The sequence below is a fragment of the Antennarius striatus genome, chromosome 14 (genome assembly GCF_040054535.1).
Source record: "Antennarius striatus isolate MH-2024 chromosome 14, ASM4005453v1, whole genome shotgun sequence".
NCBI classification, from domain to species: Eukaryota; Metazoa; Chordata; class Actinopteri; order Lophiiformes; family Antennariidae; genus Antennarius; species Antennarius striatus.
The window spans coordinates 20,082,367-20,101,219 of record NC_090789.1 but is presented as its reverse complement, the minus strand read 5'-3'; the positions used below and the strand labels follow the sequence as shown (position 1 = coordinate 20,101,219).

The 18,853-nt window shown below is 45.6% G+C and overlaps 1 protein-coding gene across 1 annotated transcript in view; it reads right to left on the bottom strand.

Annotated features, from left to right (window-relative positions):
- thsd7aa (thrombospondin, type I, domain containing 7Aa) overlaps positions 1-18,853 on the bottom strand; it is a 94,459-nt gene that overhangs the window by 46,877 nt on the left and 28,729 nt on the right. The window contains exons 2-4 of the mRNA XM_068333927.1: positions 4,844-6,026; positions 2,714-2,962; positions 888-1,069 (exon numbers count right to left, since the gene is read on the bottom strand). Of these exons, the coding sequence (XP_068190028.1) occupies positions 888-1,069; positions 2,714-2,962; positions 4,844-6,026 (1,614 nt within the window). The remainder of the gene's footprint in view (positions 1-887; positions 1,070-2,713; positions 2,963-4,843; positions 6,027-18,853) is intronic.

The following is an 18,853-nucleotide window of genomic DNA, read 5'->3' as shown; positions in this document are numbered from 1 at the left end:
CAGCGTCCACTTCTGTTAGCGAAGCCAAACTGTTGTGTTCTACCTGTCATCACACCTCCATCATGTCTCTGCTACAAGCCCAAAGCTCTGTCCCTACAGCCTGGGTTAACACACACACACACACACACACACACACACACACACACACACACACACACACACACACACACACACACACAGTGTGTGACCATACAGACCATACAGAGTTTGATCACTGAAGGATGAAGCGTGTTGCTGATTCTGAATCCTTTCCACCAGTGGAAACCAGTCCAGCATCCGCGACCAGATGGACCAACAATTACTGTGTCAGTATCTGGGTAGGCAGGGACTACTCCAGCCCTACGCCAGCCTCCATGTGCTCAGTAACGCTGCCAATTTACTTGAAAGCGCATATTTCATCTGCTACCCTCTGCGTGTGTGTGTGTGTGTGTGTGTGTGTGTGTGTGTGTGTGTGTGTGTGTGTGTGTGTGTGTGTGTGTGTGTGTGTGTGTGTGTGTGTGTGTGTGTGTGTGTGTGTGTGTGTGTGTGTGTGTTACATGCCTGAGCAGATGATGGGATGCTGATAAACATTTTCTGATGCATTCATCAGTCTTTTTTTTTTGTGGTGGTCATGAAGAGTACACAACAGATGTAAAGAGGGGATCTGGTCCTGGAGAGACCGTCATGTGGAGGCAGCCCTGATGACTAGAGGACCCTGTGCTTCTCTAGGTAATGTCAAAGCAATGTTGTCGTTCCTCATACGTTCACCGGTCATTTGTGAGTGTCTGTTGGCTGTTAGAATTTATTACATTATATTATGTGTATGTAATCATTATCATAAGTATAGATCGTTATAAATGCATCTGTATTCACACTGAATTCAAATCAGAGATCCATGCAGGGGTCACCTTCTTTGGTCCGGAGCGAGCCCAGCCTGGGGGACGTGTCAGCGCTGGTCTGGACACAATACACCTCCCGAGTTTGAATCCCTCCTCCACACAAACCCGTCTGGTTTCCACGACGACGGTCCTGTTGGCTCAGCAGCACGTCCACCCTGCACTCCGTCCACTCGGTGGTCTTCCAGCTGTAGCTGAGGGGAGAAGGAGCCATGAGAGTAAACCTGACCCAGTCCTGAACCCTACAGGCGGGGGGGGCTTCAAGTGGACGGTCTGTGGGTCTGCAGTCTACAGGAGGACCCGTGTCCTCCTGCAGACTGTCTCTGTTGGTTGGGGGGGGGGGGTATCTGGAGTTCTTCCATCGATGCTGTTTGTGGGGGCAGCTCTTGGAAGCGTTACGCCGTTGGAGCAGATCCAGGTCTGGATGCAGCTCTGGTCTTTCCTACAGCGTTGGCAGACCTTCAGTCTGAGACGCCTCTGTTGGATTTTGTTGTTTGAATGATGGACCGGACCCACATGATGTCAAATATCTGAGTTCTGACCGCCCCCCCAGAGATTGGAGACGGACCGGCACAAAGTGACCCATGCAGGACACCCGGCAGCGCCAACGGGGGGGCGTTCACTCACACCGTGACACACTAATGGAACAGCACCGGGGCAATTCAAGGCTCAGTGCTCTGCCCAGGGGGCTTTCTACATACTACCTCCATCCCTTGATTTATAGCCCCCCCCCCAGCTAACAGCGTGTGTGTGTCCACCTGCTAACCCCCACCAGTGCTCACGTGGAACAACACACCAGTGCTGGTCTGCTCACACCATTAGACTGTCACCACATCGTTGGGTGAGGAGATACCGGCACGGGGGGGTTGGCTTTGTGTACAGTAACACAACCCCCCCTGGTCGTTTTACACAGTTTGAGTGGTAACTTCAATGTATTTAACAAAAAAATATGACTGACCAGTGTGTATCACCAGTGTGTATCACCAGTGTGTTCACCAGTGTGTATCACCGGTGTGTATTACCAGTGTGTATCACCAGTGTGTTCACCAGTGTGTAGCACCAGTGTGTGGAGAGAAGATGACATGGGGGTGACTAGTTTGAGGAGGGAGGATGAAGGAGACCGGGGGGGTGAGAACTCATGACACCATAATATTAGTTGTTTAAAAGATGCAATCCCACATAAGCATCAGAGTGTAAGTGTGTGAAGTGTCGCCCAAAGCCTGAGACCCGTGCAGGTCGTGTTCCTTCACCAGTTCAACGGTTCTGAACTGTCTGAGCTCACTTATCGTGGGAAAAATGTTTGTCACCGTTTCAAACTGACAGTGTTGCGGTGCTTCTCTTCTTTACTTTGAAACCTCAGGTTTCTGTTTTACTGTGTTTATTCTGCTTCATCCATCAGTCACCAGTAAACTGAGGTCTCCTACAGCTCCAGCCTCTCCTGCTCACTGATTGGCTGCCTGCAGCATCCTGACACCTGTGATAAACACATAAATCTGAGTGGCAGCCCCAACAGAATTATGGGACACACCGCTGGGGAGCACAAGACAAAGCTGGTTTGAGCTTCCATCTGTGTGAACGAGCGATCCTGGGGAGTCCTGTGATGAGATGTTCACCAAGGGCAACGTACATGCAGAAAGGAGGATTTTTGCCCCATAATGGGGTAAGTTTTGAAATGTGGTTAGGGTAACAAATAAAAAAATTCTAACAAAGATTTTTGCATCCCTTATTGAAATCATGGAAAACAGAATTTTAGAGATGATTCCAGAACGATCAGATGAAGGATAAGGACCATCACACGCATATCTAACCCCAGTAGCTCCTCCCCGCCCACTACTCACACAGTGCATTGTGGGACTCCGTCCCCCAGGGGGTCACACGGCTCCTTCTCCTGCAGCTCTGGGCAGTCTGCTCCTCCACCAATGGGGAACTGGCTCACTGTTCTGGTGCGAGCGTGCTGCCCCTTGGGCCCGTTGGGGCTGTAGCAGTCCTTGGAGCACGACGACCAGTCAGACCATTGGGTCACGTCACAGTCTCTGGTCATGACACACGCCTGAAAGGTCACCGGCAGCGTCTGGTGAGAGCACAGGCTGAGGACCAGGGAGAACAGTTAGCCAGGTTTGTCACCGGAAACAAAAACAGGAACTACAGACACCGGTTCAGATCGATCCGGATCAAGAACGTTTGCATGTGATCAGGTTGGGTGACGTGAACACATGACTCAAAATACAAAAAGATGAGTGCGTGTGCTGGATTTACATGAATGAAATCAGATGTCAGTTAATCAATGAAATTACAAATCATTGAAACACTTATAGAGAATGAGACGTGGCGTTTCCTTAAATAATGAGAGTCTTCATCATCTCAGGTTCATCACTGCAGGAATGAAACACCTTCTCACACGTGTGTTCTGATTTTAAAGCACGCGTGGCTTTTTTACAGTGTAACACTAGAGGTTCTGGTTCAGACACGTTACACGCTTCGTAACGTTTAAGGACAGTAGAGTGTGTTCATGAACTGTTGGCTGGTAGATGGTTTTAAACAGAAACACGTTTACCCCGAAGGAACGACGCTTTAACACTCCTGTTGTTTTATTCACCCCCTCTGGGGAAAGTCCTCTTACAATCTACATTTTACACAAGCATACAGGCTGGAACACACACACACACACACACACACATACACACACACACACACACACACACACACACACACACACACACACACTGACTAGTGTCTCCTGCCACTCAGTGTGTTTATCACCATTGTCTATGTAGTTCCATTCCTGACAAACTCCCCAGAAAACGCCGGTGCATCAGCTGCAGAGGGCATGGTGAGCAGCACCAGTGCCTCAGGAGCCGTGCTGTGAATGATTGACACCTCTGTCTCCTGCTTCAGCCTGGGCACGGCCCACCCACAGTTCCCAGAGCTGAGTCCACAGCTGGGGGAGCAAGGTCATGACCTCCAGCTCAACACACAGAAACTCAAAGGGCGTCTAACGACATCCTCGTGTTTCAGCAGATATACTTCATCTCGGCTAGGAAACTTTTATTTTCATTCATGCAACATGCAAATTAGAATATTATTGCAACTATGGGTAATATTTGGTTTAGATTATGAAAAAGAATAATATGCAAGTAAACTGAGGTGCACCTAAAAAGGTCTAATAGTGCAGACAGGCTACAAGGCGCTTTTAGGTGCACCTAAAGCCTTTAATTTTCTGAAAAATCGACAGTGTGTCTAATAGTCCAGTGCACCTTATATACGAAGAAGTTTTACAATAAGTCATTCATTGAAGGTGCGCCTTATAGTCCAGTCCACCTTATAATGCAGAAAATACTGTAAACATTCTTAATAGCTCAGTTTTACCACCTTATTGACCAGTTATGTTTGAGAACCACATTTCCTGTACAAACACTTCACCAAGAGCCCCCTGTAGGGAGAAGTACCAAAGTACATGTAGATGACACAGTCGCAGTTGTGTCGTGTACAGCTGCTGGTCACAGCTGAAGCCTAACTCAGCTGACTGTAGCAAAGAGGTGGGGTACACCCCAAATGAGACACCAGCTCACTGCGGGGCCACGTGAGAGACAAGCGAAACAAACAACTTGCTCCTACGGACAATGTAAAGCAACCAATCCACCTATACTGCATGTTTCTGGAGGGGGGAGGAAGCTGGAGACCATGGAGAGAACCCTAAGAGGACTTCTCAGGGTCACCTTTTTAATGCAGCAGAAACCTGTTCAGATATTCTGTAAATGAACGTACAAAAAGGTGTGTGATGATAAGGTCATGTAAGATCACGGTCAGAGATGACATCTGTATAAAATATTAAGCGTGGCTAATATTCATAAAACAGTTGTTTTCTGTTTGTCTGAATGGTGCAGACTATTGTCTGGAGGTTCTCTCACAGTCTCTCTGATGTAATTGGATGGAGGGTGTTGATGAAACAGCGTTTGATTGGTTCTCACCTGAGAGCCTCCACGTTGCCGTTCTTATGCACACAGCTCAGGTCTCTGGTCTGGTAGCCAACCTGCACATTCAACAGCTTCCCTCCTGGCCGGTTCTGCCGGTTCTTGGTTCTCTTCTTCTTGATGAGTTCTCTGGTTTCTGGGTCCTTTACCTTACCTCGCTCTCTTAGCCTGTCTCGCACCTTTTGTCTAATTTTTTCTCGTTTTTCTTTGTTTTTAGCCTTCTTTTGTCGCCTCGGTCTGTCTGCCTGTCGGGACGGCCTGTCTGGCTTCTTGCGGGCCCTGCCCAGTTTCCTGTTGGCTCGAGATAGTTTGTCACCATCCCTGGAAGGCTTTTTCCCCTTTTTCAGCCTCTTCTCTCCTTTGTTCTGCTGTATGTCCCCCTCTTCAGTCTGTCTGTCCCCTTCTTTTGACTGTTTCTCTGAGTCACCTGATTGACGACGAATCTCTTTGGACATTTTTTCACTCTCTCTGGATGGTATGTCTCCCTCTTTGGAGATTTTAGTTTCCCTGGACGGTTTATCTGTTTCTTTGGGTGGTTTTTCAGCTTGCCGGGCTTGTCTTGGCATTGGGATGGAGCAGGGCCCCCAGGGGCCCACCCTGAGGCTGTAGAGGCTAACCTCTCCCTCACAGAGCCTCGTTTGACATGTTTGAAACTCAGTCAAATTGGGACAGACTGCCCCACCAAACAGTGGGGGGGCAAGAACAAAGCGGATGCGGTTCTGTAAACCCATTCCACAGGTTTTCGAGCAGGAGGTCCACATGCTGAATTCAGACACCACGCAGTCGCGTGGACACGGAATGAGACACGCCTGCTCCAGTCGCGGTTTGGGCTCAAAGTATTCGCAGATAGCGTCTTCTGCTGGTTCTCCGTTTGCCTTCTGGACACAGCCCACCTCGCGGGTCTGAATGCCCTCCTCGCCCCGGGTGCACACGGCAGGGCGCTGCACCCCAGCACTGCGCATCGACACCGGGACACACTGGTTCCAGGCCCCCAGCTGCCAGTCGTACAGGTCTTTGTGCCAGTCACACACTCTGAAGCAGCTCTGCTGGTTGTCCGGCTGCGCCGTCTGGTTGCAGTTGGTGTGCAGCGTGGTCCAGCCTTCAGCGTGGGCGCACCACACCGCCCGGCTCTGGCTGCCCCCCGGGCCACACTCGCTCCCCATGCAGCGACCCCACGGACCTGTGGAGACAAAGACAGGACAGTCAGGGACAGGCAAGACACAAGATACACCTCGGTCTGTACACACCCAACAGTGTGGTCAGAGTTAGTCCAGAGTCATCAACGGTCCATTTATCACCCCGTTGTAGACCTTAAGGTTATTTTGATTCTCACATGGTGTGAGGTCATCCACCTCACACTTTTATCTGCCAATACTAGCAGATGACTGGTGAGAGGCCAGGAACTCCCTGGACAGCACACGGCAGGGCTGAAGATAACGATATACATCTACAGTGATCCCTCGTTCCTCGCGGTTAGTGCGTTCCAGGACCACCCGTAAAAACAAAATTCCGCGATATAGCGGCATACTACTTATCTTATTATTTACTGTAATTTAAATGTTTCTGAACCCCCCCCCCATACTGACATTAAACCACCTTCTATCTGTGTTACTGTTAAAACACTCTGATAGACTGTTTAAAGCACTTTTGTGTTTCACCGAAGTGTGCTGCGTTCCGTGAGCCTCTGAACGCAGCACACACGGATGCTGTCAGCCAATTGAACGCGTGTACGGTATCACGTGACTATCTACTAAAAATCCGCGATTTAGTGAAGCCGTGCATCTTGAAGCACGAACACGCGAGGGATTACTGTATATCTATATCTATATATCATTCATTCATTCAGTCATTTTTCTGACCCACTTCATCTGCTTTCTTAAGCCGCGAGGTGCGATCTCAGCTGACTGTGGGCATTAGCCAGGGTACACTCCGGGTGCAACGCCACTGCAACGCTGAGCCACACATACACACAGGCAAACACACACGCACTCACACATACGGTCAATTTGGGACCGGCCCAAATTAGTTTATAACCTAATTTCTTCAAAAGCTAGTGGGTTAGTTAGTTAGTTAGTTAGTTAGTTAGTTAGTTAGTTAGTTAGTTAGTTAGTTAGTTAGTTAGTTAGTTAGTTACTTACTTACTTACTTACTTACTTACTTACTTACTTACTTACTTACTTACTTACTTACTTAGTTTTTGGTGAGTGCAGTATTTTTATACCTACCAACCTACAACTGTTCTAAGGGGGAATGAATTGCTGTTCTGTTTGGTTTCTTTCTCTTGAATACTCAGCTTTAGCATCTGAGGTTTTACTGATCAGGTCTATAACTGATCAGTGTAAAACAACAGACCATAATAATACCCAGTGCTTCCTGACTGCATTACGTACTGCATTACGTTCTGTATTAGAAGCTTGAGTGTTTCCACCTGCAGTAATGACATCGTGATGAAGGTCCTCTTAAACCACTCCTTGAATGTTGTGACTGCACTGAGGTACATTTAAGGTAATACACACTGCTGCTCTGAGTACACTTTACATTCAGAATCTCTGTTCTGTTAAATCAACAGCTGAGATCTAATCGATAAAGTATTAACATATGAGATGATGTAAAGAGAAGTGCAGCCTTACAGACAATTAGTGCTGCAATCTAGGAAACTCTTATAGGTCCATCCTCAGCAGGCTTCACTTATTTTTTACAGAGAATGATAAACATTTATTTTCTGCAACATCTTCATCACAGGGTTAGACAGCGAGATAAAAAAATGTCATTTGAGAAAGACAAGTAGAAATGTAATTGAAAAAACATTTGTCATCTTAGACTTTACCCTCTAAGGTTATTGATTAGGTTCACCAATGTCTTGTTAGCCTTCCCTCCAAACTGCCTGTTCAGTTTGCTTTATCTACTCTGCCCTCTGTTCTGGATTTCCATCACAGACCTGCTCCTGCCATCACTAGACAGCTCAACATTTGGTTGTGAGAATGTTTCACTCCACAGAGCTGAAATACAGGAATGAAAATGTCAACGGATGAACCGGTGGGGCTGAATTTGCTCACAGACGCAGGCAGAAGGTCTGGATCAATATCGATCAATAGAGGTTGGAGAAACTGCCCCAGACGCGAGAAACAGCCGCAGTCACAGATCTCAGTGCCGTTATCGTCCTCGGCCAGAAATTCACCGCACAAATAACGGAATCCTGAGGCTCAGCCTTCATTTAATGAAGTCTGTGTCACAATGAGAAGAGGAGGTCGCTGACACGAGCCAATCAGAGACCGGTCTGTCATAAAGAATACAGACAAACAGCTGTGGTGTTTCTAACCGTGTTTCTAGAGTATTTATAGCCCTGGTCCATTTCCTCAAAGGGTTTTCTGTGTAATGTCTACATGTGTTAATGAGCAGGGCTGGGATAATCAGACTGATGAAGACTTGTTCTCATGTCTACATCTCCCCCCACCCACTGAGAAGAGCCACTCTACCGATGGGGCTGAACCGCCACCAGGGATTTCATTGGTCAGTAAACCCCCCCTTCAAACCTCACATACAAGCAGGCATCAGTGACTCCAGCATTTAGAGAACCAATCACCTGTTCTTTGTTTTTAAGGAAGCGAATGAAGGCAATATTCAACATGAACACTTAGAACACACGTGTGTATGACGTTTGGTATTGGTTAATGTGCTTCCTCTAGTAACTGGGACATGTTTGTTCTCTCCTGCTAAAGGCTACTTGTCTCTATACACCTCATGTACTTGTACAAAGTTAACATTGTGAAATGTCAATGTCAACCATCCAACGAAACTGCAAACAAACTTGTTCCGTCCATCATCCATCCATCATCCATCCATCCATCTTCTGCCACCTATCCGTAGCCCGGTCATGGAGGCACCAGTCTGAGTAGGAATGCCCAGACTTACACACCTCCTCTAGCTCTTGGGTGGGGTGGGGGGCAGCCAAAAGACCTGGTCTCTCCAGTGTATCACATACCCAATTCAAAACTAGAACAAAACACTGAGATCCGTCCTTCAGTAACGTTCTAGTGGTGCCACCTGGTAATGATTACGTTTTTTGTATTGCATAGAACTCACAACTGGACAGTCTGACAGCAATGATATTTCCACCCATTGAAAGATCAGCATTAAGGGAGATCAGGTGGCAAAAAACATCCACAAGCCATCAATTGTACCCTTGATGATAAGAAACTAATACCACCTTAAATCCTGCCTTATGCTGGAGGTGTTGAAACCCTCCTTTATGTTTCTGTTGGCCACTCGTCCTTCCCTGAGTGTAAATGAGTGTTTAACCTGGTATGGTTGTGTGTCTACTTGTGGCCCATCCCCTCATCCAACACCTGCAGCATCCATGCTCTGCTACCTCTGCTGGTTCCCATTCAGTCTGGTCTCTGACTGCTTCACATTCATGTGTTAACATCATATCCGCCCATCTCATGCAGTCTATCACTCTGTCCTCCAGGTGACACCCAGCTGTAGTCTCTGCCCTGAACCGTGGTGCATCATGGGATAATTCTTCACATAAGTAAAACTATTCTGAACTGTTGCTCGTTTGTCTGAGACGGTTTCACAAGAGAAGAAACAAGTTCAGTGGTTGCACCAACAACCAATCTATACAGCCTTCATGCAAACAATCATTTGGGCTATTTGCACTATGAGACTGAATGATGTGCCTCACACTCCCATGACATTTTCCCATAATTTAATCAATTGGGTCTTTGGCAAAGTTCTAATGTATGTGTTGATGAGACCATAATACCAACTTCCTCAGGGAGAAAGGAATAAGGGTCAGCACTATAATGAAGGTCATCTCAGTTACTCTCTTTCTGGAGGGGATACAGTTCACAATAACAAGGACAGGATTCCAGTCGTCACATCGGTTTATGAACCAAATACTGACGCGAGGCCAAGGGGAAGAAGCTGGCTGTCAAACTAGTCATATTGTACTAGCTAAAATTAAACGTCACCAACTAAGTGTATACATCGTTGGTAATTTGCTAACTACTGTCTGTTTACTGTGTTCTCTCTGGCCTGCAGGTTTTATGAAGATGCTGGCATGGAAAGTGTAAATCGATGAGGGTTGTGAGGGAATTTTAGTTTCATTGTTCAGGGAAAAGCGTTTACACCCTTGGATCATCTTCTCCCCCTTAGGTTTGTTCTCCAGGGTTCTTCTGGTTTATCATTCAGGTTTATTACATAGGAAATACTGATGACATTATCAAGAGCTTTTGGCCTTTAGGAAAACAAAAGCACCTCTACAGACATCCTGGTGAACCAATCACCGTTCAGGGCGTCTTTACAGGTGTGAGGGAGCTGCTCTGTCCTGACCCGGTGGGCACTGCAGAAGGTAAACATTATCAATGTCATCACTTCCTGTTATTGGGGATATCTAAAGGAAAGAGAACAACAACACAAGAGACTCCATCCGCCCCTACCCCCTTCCCCTGGGGGGCAGCCTTCAAACTAAAATCACCGGGTTCAGGGACTGCTTTTTCTCGGCAGCTGTCACCACTCTGAACTCTGGCCCGCGGCAGCCCACCCCACCCCCACCCACACACACACACACACACCCACACACACCCATCCACACACACACACACACCCACCCACACACACACACACACACTCCAGCCCCCACCTCCCATCCCCTCACACACGTCTGATGTTTCAGAAATCCCATCTTTGTTGTAGGTTTTCATTTTATTTCAGTTTCTTCTGCAGTTTCATACAAATCAATGTGGCGACGAGGGTTGTTCTTTAGAGAAATAAAGTCTGTTCTTTATTCTAGTCTACGAACAGCCTGTCAGACACCTGAGACCTTCCTGCAGGTTAATCTCAGATATTTTACCAGAAAGCAGAACCTTGATATCTGTGTGGAAGGACGTCCCCCCACTAATATGATTGTTAAACTGAACACACCCTAACTGGCAAATCCCAGACCTCCCACCTGAGGGTTGCCACAGTTTTCCCATGATGCCCCACAGAAGATTTCCATTGGCATTTACAGGGATAATGGAAACCAGTGTGAGATGAGCATCCCACCAGTTGGATACAAACCAGAGAGAAATTAGAGCAGCAAGAAACCCAAATTGTCTTCACATGCTGAACAGATGTCAGTGATAAAGACCCTAAGTAAAGGTCAGGGATCCACCAGGAACCACTGGAGGACCTCACACGGAACCAGCGTTCCCATTACAGCAACGTAAAGAGGTCTCATTCTACTGGAAATGCAGAAACAGGTCAGGTTCATTACAGACTGCAACTGTAGAATTAACATTCACAACTTTTTTTAATTATGATTAACCAGCCAAGTCATTAGGAGTGAATTGTTATTTACAGTGGAGGCCTGGAGAGACACGAGAACCTCTGGAGGAAGAGAGGACCGGGGCTAGAGAGGTATCAGGGGATAAAGAACCAGCAGCTTTACAGTGTGTTACAGGAAAGCAGACTGACAGAGAGCAGACAGACAATACAGCATCAGCAAAAATATCATTAAAATAAAATATGCAAGGAATCCAGTACGTGATGACAAATACAAACAGGAAAAAGACTAATGAACTGGTAGAGCAATGACAGAACAACAAACACACAATGAGCAGAACGCAACCGCCAGACAGAAGTTTAGGAAAAGAGATTCCCACAATTCCAAACGGAGTTTGGAAGAGCTTGACTTTGGTTTTGGATTTACATAAATACAAAAAATAAGAAACATTTATTTTATAACCGAAGACCGTGGATAAAATGATAGCACAGCTGTAATTTAGATTGTGTGTGTGTGTGTGTGTGTGTGTGTGTGTGTGTGTGTGTGTGTGTGTGTGTGTGTGTGTGTGTGTGTGTGTGTGTGTGTGTGTGTGTGTGTGTGTGTGTGTGTGTGTGTGTGTGCGCCAGAGGCTGAATAAACCGATGCTCATCCATTTTTCATAAAGCTTGACAGACCTGCAAAGCCATTGTTTTGAAGGAGGGACATTACACGGCTCATTTGGGGGGTGGGGGGCTGTTGGAGGAAGCAGCGTTTGGCTCTGGCTGTGGTGAAACAGACCTGAAGCTAAACGTGAGCAGATGGGTCTCATCCTCCAGTCAGAAGGTAGAACCTTCTCCTGAGCTGCAGACGTCTTCCTTTACCTCTAATTACATTTTTATAGATGAATCCAAGCGGATGAAATGAGCTGCAGCTGCTCTGGGGATGTTCTGACAAACATAAATTAGGTTTTGTTTCAACAACATGTTATCTAAGGTGACAGGAATGTACACTTCACCAGTGGAGTCATCCATCAATCACGTCTGGGATCCAAAACACACACACACTTCATGATGTGTGTGTGTGTTTATTTCCTGATATATTTCAGATGTTGTATTGTCACGTGACTCCCAGTCCTTATTTATGATTGGTTCACCTGTCTGGCCTCATGAACACATGACACATATAAAGGTGTCTCATGCAGACACAGACGGTGGCTGTGACTACGTGTAACGCATCCATCACAACTCTATTTTAAATGTTACACACTGACAGCTGCTCACATTAAACTGCATCTAAACACACTTTCAGTGAAACTGCAGTCAGGATGATGAGGCTGTAGACCTGGTCCGGTTCTGTCTGGTGTTTCTGACCAGCAAATCTAACAGTCATACAAATGGACGCTAGGGAATCTCCCAAAATAAAACTCTGTCATTCAGTTCAATTCATTCAATTCAACTTAATTCAATTCAACTCAGTCATTCAGTTCAGTTCAATTCAATTCATTCAATTCAAATCAGTTCAACTTAATTCAATTCAACTCAGTCATTCACTTTAATTCAATTCAATTCTAATTAGCTAAATAAATTACTTTCTATTCTATTTATGAAGCACAAAATCATAGCAGAATTCTTCATCTCACGACACTTTCCATAGTTTAGAGTTTAGAGAACTACACAGTCGAGGAACAAACACTGAAATAAAACACTAAGGCAGAAGCAGTTAGTAACTTTATTAATGCATCAACAAGCCCACAGGAAGTTTAACAGTATTTCCACTCAGCACCAGGGGTCAAAGGGATTTAACTTAAGTTTGTCTCGTATGTTGAGATGAGGTTTCATATTTAATGTAATATTGAACACTAATGTATAATGTAGGATGTGGAGCTAAAGTCCCAACTATGTCCTGCATCCATAGAGATGTTTGTGAAACGTCAGAAGAACATGTCTGTCCTGCTGTGAACCAAAGTTCTGACCTCCAGACAGGATGTGATCAAACCCCAGCGATCAGCTAGAAGAGAACAGGGTCAAAGTCTGAACTGAAAACCACAAGACATCCATTAACACCAGAGTCTGAACGCTGAATGACTGATTCAAACACCACACCATGTTCAGCACCAGCGTTCCACACCTGCAGAAGTCTTCGTTTTATTTCCACGGGGTCTGAACATGTTGATTCTGACTGAGGGAATACAGACACTGGTCCTGATTGGTTAGAGCTTCTCAGTCCATAAGATCAGTTTGGTTCACCGCAGAGACACTTCTAACCAGACAGGGTTTTAACGAGAGACTCCACCTCGAAGAAACACTGACCCTAAACCCACAGTCTGAACCGTGAACCATCACCCCCTACGGTTAGGGGACACCCATCCAGTCGTGTTTGAACTATCAAATAAACAGACAAGTTGACCACATGTCACCTTTTTCATTTGTACGCTATGTCAGGTCCATCTGCATGTGGCCATTTTCACTACCATGTATTTGTTGTGTTATACAAAATTCATTAATACATAGAAACACAATGCTAGGCTTGGAAAGCTAACCGCTAAATGAAAGGATGCATTATGAAATTATAAAATCAGTATTTTGTCAAAAATTTTAATATGACCTTCACTGAATGAGAGATCAAAACGTGATCTAAACGTGACCAAATCTTCACATTCATGTGGTTACCACAGTGAGGGTGCAGGGGGGGGGGGTATTAGCAATGGAAAAACAGAGAGCTTGAGCATACTGCTGAGGAACAAAGGGTGGCAGGGTTGATGGTGGTGGGGGGACCTGGGGGGGAGGGCAGGTTGCTAAAATGTCACTGGGAATGAGAGGAGATGAGACAAAGGACAGCTGGAGGCTTGGGTGGGTGGTGGGGGGCTGGTATACTGGTACTGTTCAGGTACGGCAGGAAATACAGAAAGAGAATTTTAACTTTAATACAATTCCTTAACACTAAAATCATATTTGAGGTTAATCTGACACAACGTCTAAATGTAGAATTCTAAAAGAATGTAAAATTCTCATGTAGAATTTAAAAAAAAATAATTTAAAGGACTGTCAACGTCAGTAGAATTATTTATATACAGTATTTACAATTGCTGACCATTTTTTGGATGACTGCTGTTTAACAATCTAGTTCATGATTAATGTGTTCACACGCTTGTTCTGATTGTTTCATTTGATCATAAAGAATGATTATTTATGGTTCTTCCTCCATTTATGATTTTATGACAGTTCTTCCTGCTGGGATCTCTTCTATATGTTACTGAAGTTCACTTCTTCTTTTCTCATCTTGCTGCCAGTGTCTCCCACTTGGGTGTTTCTGAAACAAGACAGTCCTGCACACTGTAAAATAAAATATGCTGTTTTAACTAAAAAAAATGCAAATATGACTTAAATGAACTAAGCTAAGTCAATTTAAAAAAAAGTTAGCTACCTTAACTTGATCATTTTAAGTAGCTACTACTTAAAACCTTTAAGCTTGTGTAACTTAACATATTTAAAGCATCGTTAACTAAAAATAATCCAATTCAGGCAACTCATTTATTGTAGATTGACTTAGCTTAGTTCTTTTAAGGCAATGAGTTTGCATACGTTTTTTTAGTTAGCCTAGCCTATGTTCAACCCTTTACCTACGCCCACGCTAGCTGGCATGTAGTGACGGAACTACTGGAGCACCAGGACACATCACTGAATGCAGCCCCCATGCCTTCAGTCCAGCGGTGCACACACAGAGCAGGGGGCAAAATCTGATTACACAAATAACAAAGTCGGATTTTGTGCCAATCATAAGAGATACCATGAGTGTCGTTGATACATGATCAATGTTGGTGGACAATGATTGGCTGTTCTTCCCCAGAAATCTTTGAACCAAATATGATTTGAGTATAATCACCTTTCTACTCAACATGTCAAACATTCTGTTTCTCTCTTTTCTTTTCTCAGTGAATCACAGAAGCTTAAAGCTCTTCAGACTAATAAATGTTCATCATTTTCTCCACTTCCTTCCTCACAGGCCACATTACCCAGGAAACACCAACTGCTCCCTGTTAGGATGAAAACAGATGATACCACACGGACACGCTATCAGTACCAGCCTGGAGCAACAATAATGCCCCCTTGACTCCTGGGATGTCCTGACGATGTTGCAGCAAAGCAGATAAGATAAAGTCTGGGAACGAGTGGTCAGCGACGCAACCGTACCTTAATATCAGTTCAATCAGACCGCTGGGCGACATCTAGTCTAGTCTAACTTTAATTCAGTTTCAGTTTTCAGACTTGTCTGTAAGATGGATGGGTTACGTAACAAATCTAAATTAAAAGCAAAGCCATGCAATTATTAAGATCTGGACAGTAGAGTCAGCAGATTAACAGCCGCCCAGTAGTTCCTCCTCTCCTGAGTCCTTCAGCTGATTGTCTTTAATTGTTAACATTCCTAATTTCAATGAGGAGGTGACAAAATGAGCAAGATGTGCTTTAACTGGGCGTAACGCCTCTGAGGAGATCTACAGCAGACCGTCCTGTCCCTGAGGTGGAGCTGGTTCTCAGCTCACTACACCCAGCAGGTGAAGGGGGTGATCCCTGCAGCGACGCCGCCCTGCTGAACTCAACGGCCATTTGTTCAGAGTCTCTGCTTCATTCATCCATTCATCCATCCATCCATTCATTCATTCATTTTCTGCCGCTTCATCCTCCGTAGCAGGTCGTGGGTCTCTGCTTCAACATCGTCTAAACTTCACTGACGTCCAAGACCTTCAAAGCCAGTGAGGACTCGTCCAGCTGGCTCTCTGAAGGACACGTGTTTGAACTGGATTAGTGGATGAAGAACGATGAATATTTATTGTTTTCTACGGTGACCAGGCTCCTGCTTAACAACTGTAGACACAAATCCTTCCTGGTTGAGCGCTCCCTAAAGCTGTTCTTGTTCATGTGAATAATTTGATTACAGAAATGATTCTGCCTTTCCTTTACATGTCTCGCTGCCAATCGTAAAGCACCGGAGCTGCTGCTGGAGACGCAGCGGTCTGATGTAGTAAAGGAAAATCAGTCGTATCTGATTTGGATGATTTGGACAGTTTATCAATCGACCTGATGCAAAGATGATCAACAAAATAATAAAAGATTAACAAAAGAAAAGTAAAATCAATGAACTCTATGAGGCGTCGTGGCTTCAGGAAGGTTCACACCACAGTGAGCCGTTGGTGTCCCAGTGCACTGCTTCCTAATGAGCCCCTGGTGGTCTGGACGAGGTGTGTTCATAGAGGTGTTCACCTTCACGGGGGTCCCTTCAAAGACGAAAGCAGTAACCCCTCCATTATTCGTGCATAAGATGCACGGCTTTACATAAATCGCAGATTTTTAGTAGGTGGTCACATGATACTGTACACACATTCTATTGGCTGATAGCATCCAGAACCACGCACTGAATATAACGGGGGAAACACCATGAAGTACTCATTTATCACAGGGCTGTAGAGTGGACAGAAGTCCACACACACGTTCACCCGGATCACACACGTCAGTGGTCGTGAGATGAGGCCACCTACACTCCACCTACAATCTTAATTTATTTATTTAGTTTGTAAATTTATTATTAATTTATAATGATAAATGCTGCTCATTGCGCCCCCTGGTGGTGGTCGTTTGTGTTAGGAAAAGACTTCCCCTCTGCTCCAGTACTGTGCTACCATACTGTGGCCCCGGGGCCACTGCAGCAGTGTGTGCCCATGAAAACAATGAGGACTCTTTCATTCACCTGCATCCTGCAAGAAAAAGGAAATGACTTCCTGGTCGAGTCACAGGATGCTGAAGACACTGGTGAATAATCTCTGGTCCTGAAGCAGCCGTCCGTCAGGGGGTTTTCACACACAAAGCCATCTCCTCCTCACCAGCGTTCACCAGTGAACATCACTGGTTTAGTCTCATCTCTGCTGCTGGAGGAAAGCCGACCCCTTCAGGGGGGGCTGACAGAGATGGAACCTGATCGGGATCGAAGAACACAAACGGGACCGACTGGAAGGGATGAATAATTCAGAGCAGGAATCAGACTGTATGTTCATGTATGACCAACAGGGATGGATGTATGACGAGCTGGGGGGCATGTGACCACACTGTGTCTCACACACGTGATGTAATGCAAACTCAGGCCTTTTTGACAGTGACGACCCCCCCACCCCCACCTCCATGCATTGTACTGTTTGGAGGAGAGACCTTGAATATCTATTAATTAATATACAGAATTCAAGGTCTGCAGAGCTGCAGACATTTAATGACATTCTCTGGAAACACAGGTTGGCTTTGGTGGAGAGCGGCTTTAGACCAGCATGTAGTGTGGTAATACATAAGTACGTAGATAAATACATAAATACATAAATAAGCACATCGTGAAGACTAGTGTCTGTCAGTGTTGTGTGTTTAACTGTTACGTTGATGTAAAGGTGTGTCTCCTGGTCCTAAAGCTACGAGTTGTACTGCATGTGTTTGTGTTGACACTGTAAACAGGTGTGGTCCACATGATCCGGTCTGTCCAGGAACAAGACCTGAAGTCCCTGGTCACCCTTTGGTCCTGGCATTCCTGTCTGCCAGCCTGGGGGGTATATTATACACACACACACACACACACACACACACACACACACACACACACACACACACACACACACACACACACACACACACACACACACACACACACACTGATGTTGGTGAACTGTGTGTGAAAGAGGCTATCAAAGAGGATGAGCAGTCCCCCCCCCCACCGCTTCTCCTCTGTCTGATGGGCTCTGGCTAATTGCTGTAAACAAAGCAGATGGTGTACAGTAGCACCTGAGGGAGGGCTTTATGGAGGTGGGGAAGATGGAGGTGTGGGGGGGGGTGATGGATGGATGGGGGGGTGTTGATTAGCCTCCATAGACTCAGTGAGATCTCAGCTCTGACGTAACCACAGATAAATTTAGTTCCAGCACTGGTGTGTGTGTGTGTGTGTGTGTGTGTGTGTGTGTGTGTGTGTGTGTGTGTGTGTGTGTGTGTGTGTGTGTGTGTGTTTCCCTGTGCTCGTAATCCATTTTCTCTCCATGTTAAGAACTATATAAATACCCAGAATGCAGTCTGTCTCCTTCACACAAGCGCTTCGTTCACGAGGAGTTTTCACCAGAGGTTGACAGCCGTCACTGAAAGACAGGATTTCAATTAAATCCCACCTGTCAGGCTGTCTGGCTGTGACTGTAAAGGGAACGACTCCCCGGTGCTCGCCCCCCCACCAGCCGTGGGACCATAACGCCGTTCTGACCGCTGCATATTAACATATTCAAATTAGCATGTGGTGCATTTAAATATTGATGAGCCCCGTTGTGTGCCTCCTAATGAAGGTGGAGAATTGTCAGCGGGTCTCATGCTAACACGTCCACATGAGGCGTGTTCAGTCTGAGCTACATGTTTATTAGCCCCCACATGTTCCCTCTGAGGCTAGGAAAGGAAATATTTAGCAAGATTAGAGCAATATTTATATATAATCATCATTAGTCAGAGCAGACAGCAGATCCAGATGGGACGTTTGTGATGACAACATATTTATAGTTCAGTAAATTTAGTAAATAGACCAAATTTAATGAAACATATATACTTGGACAAAACAAATGTGATTGACCACATGTCTTTTTTTTATTTATTTTACTTTTGGTTAGAGCCAACCCCCCCCCCCCCCTCCTAGAGGTACCATTTCTATAAGCATAACTGAAAAAGGGGATTTTTCTGCACCTACAAGGGAAGCCCAGC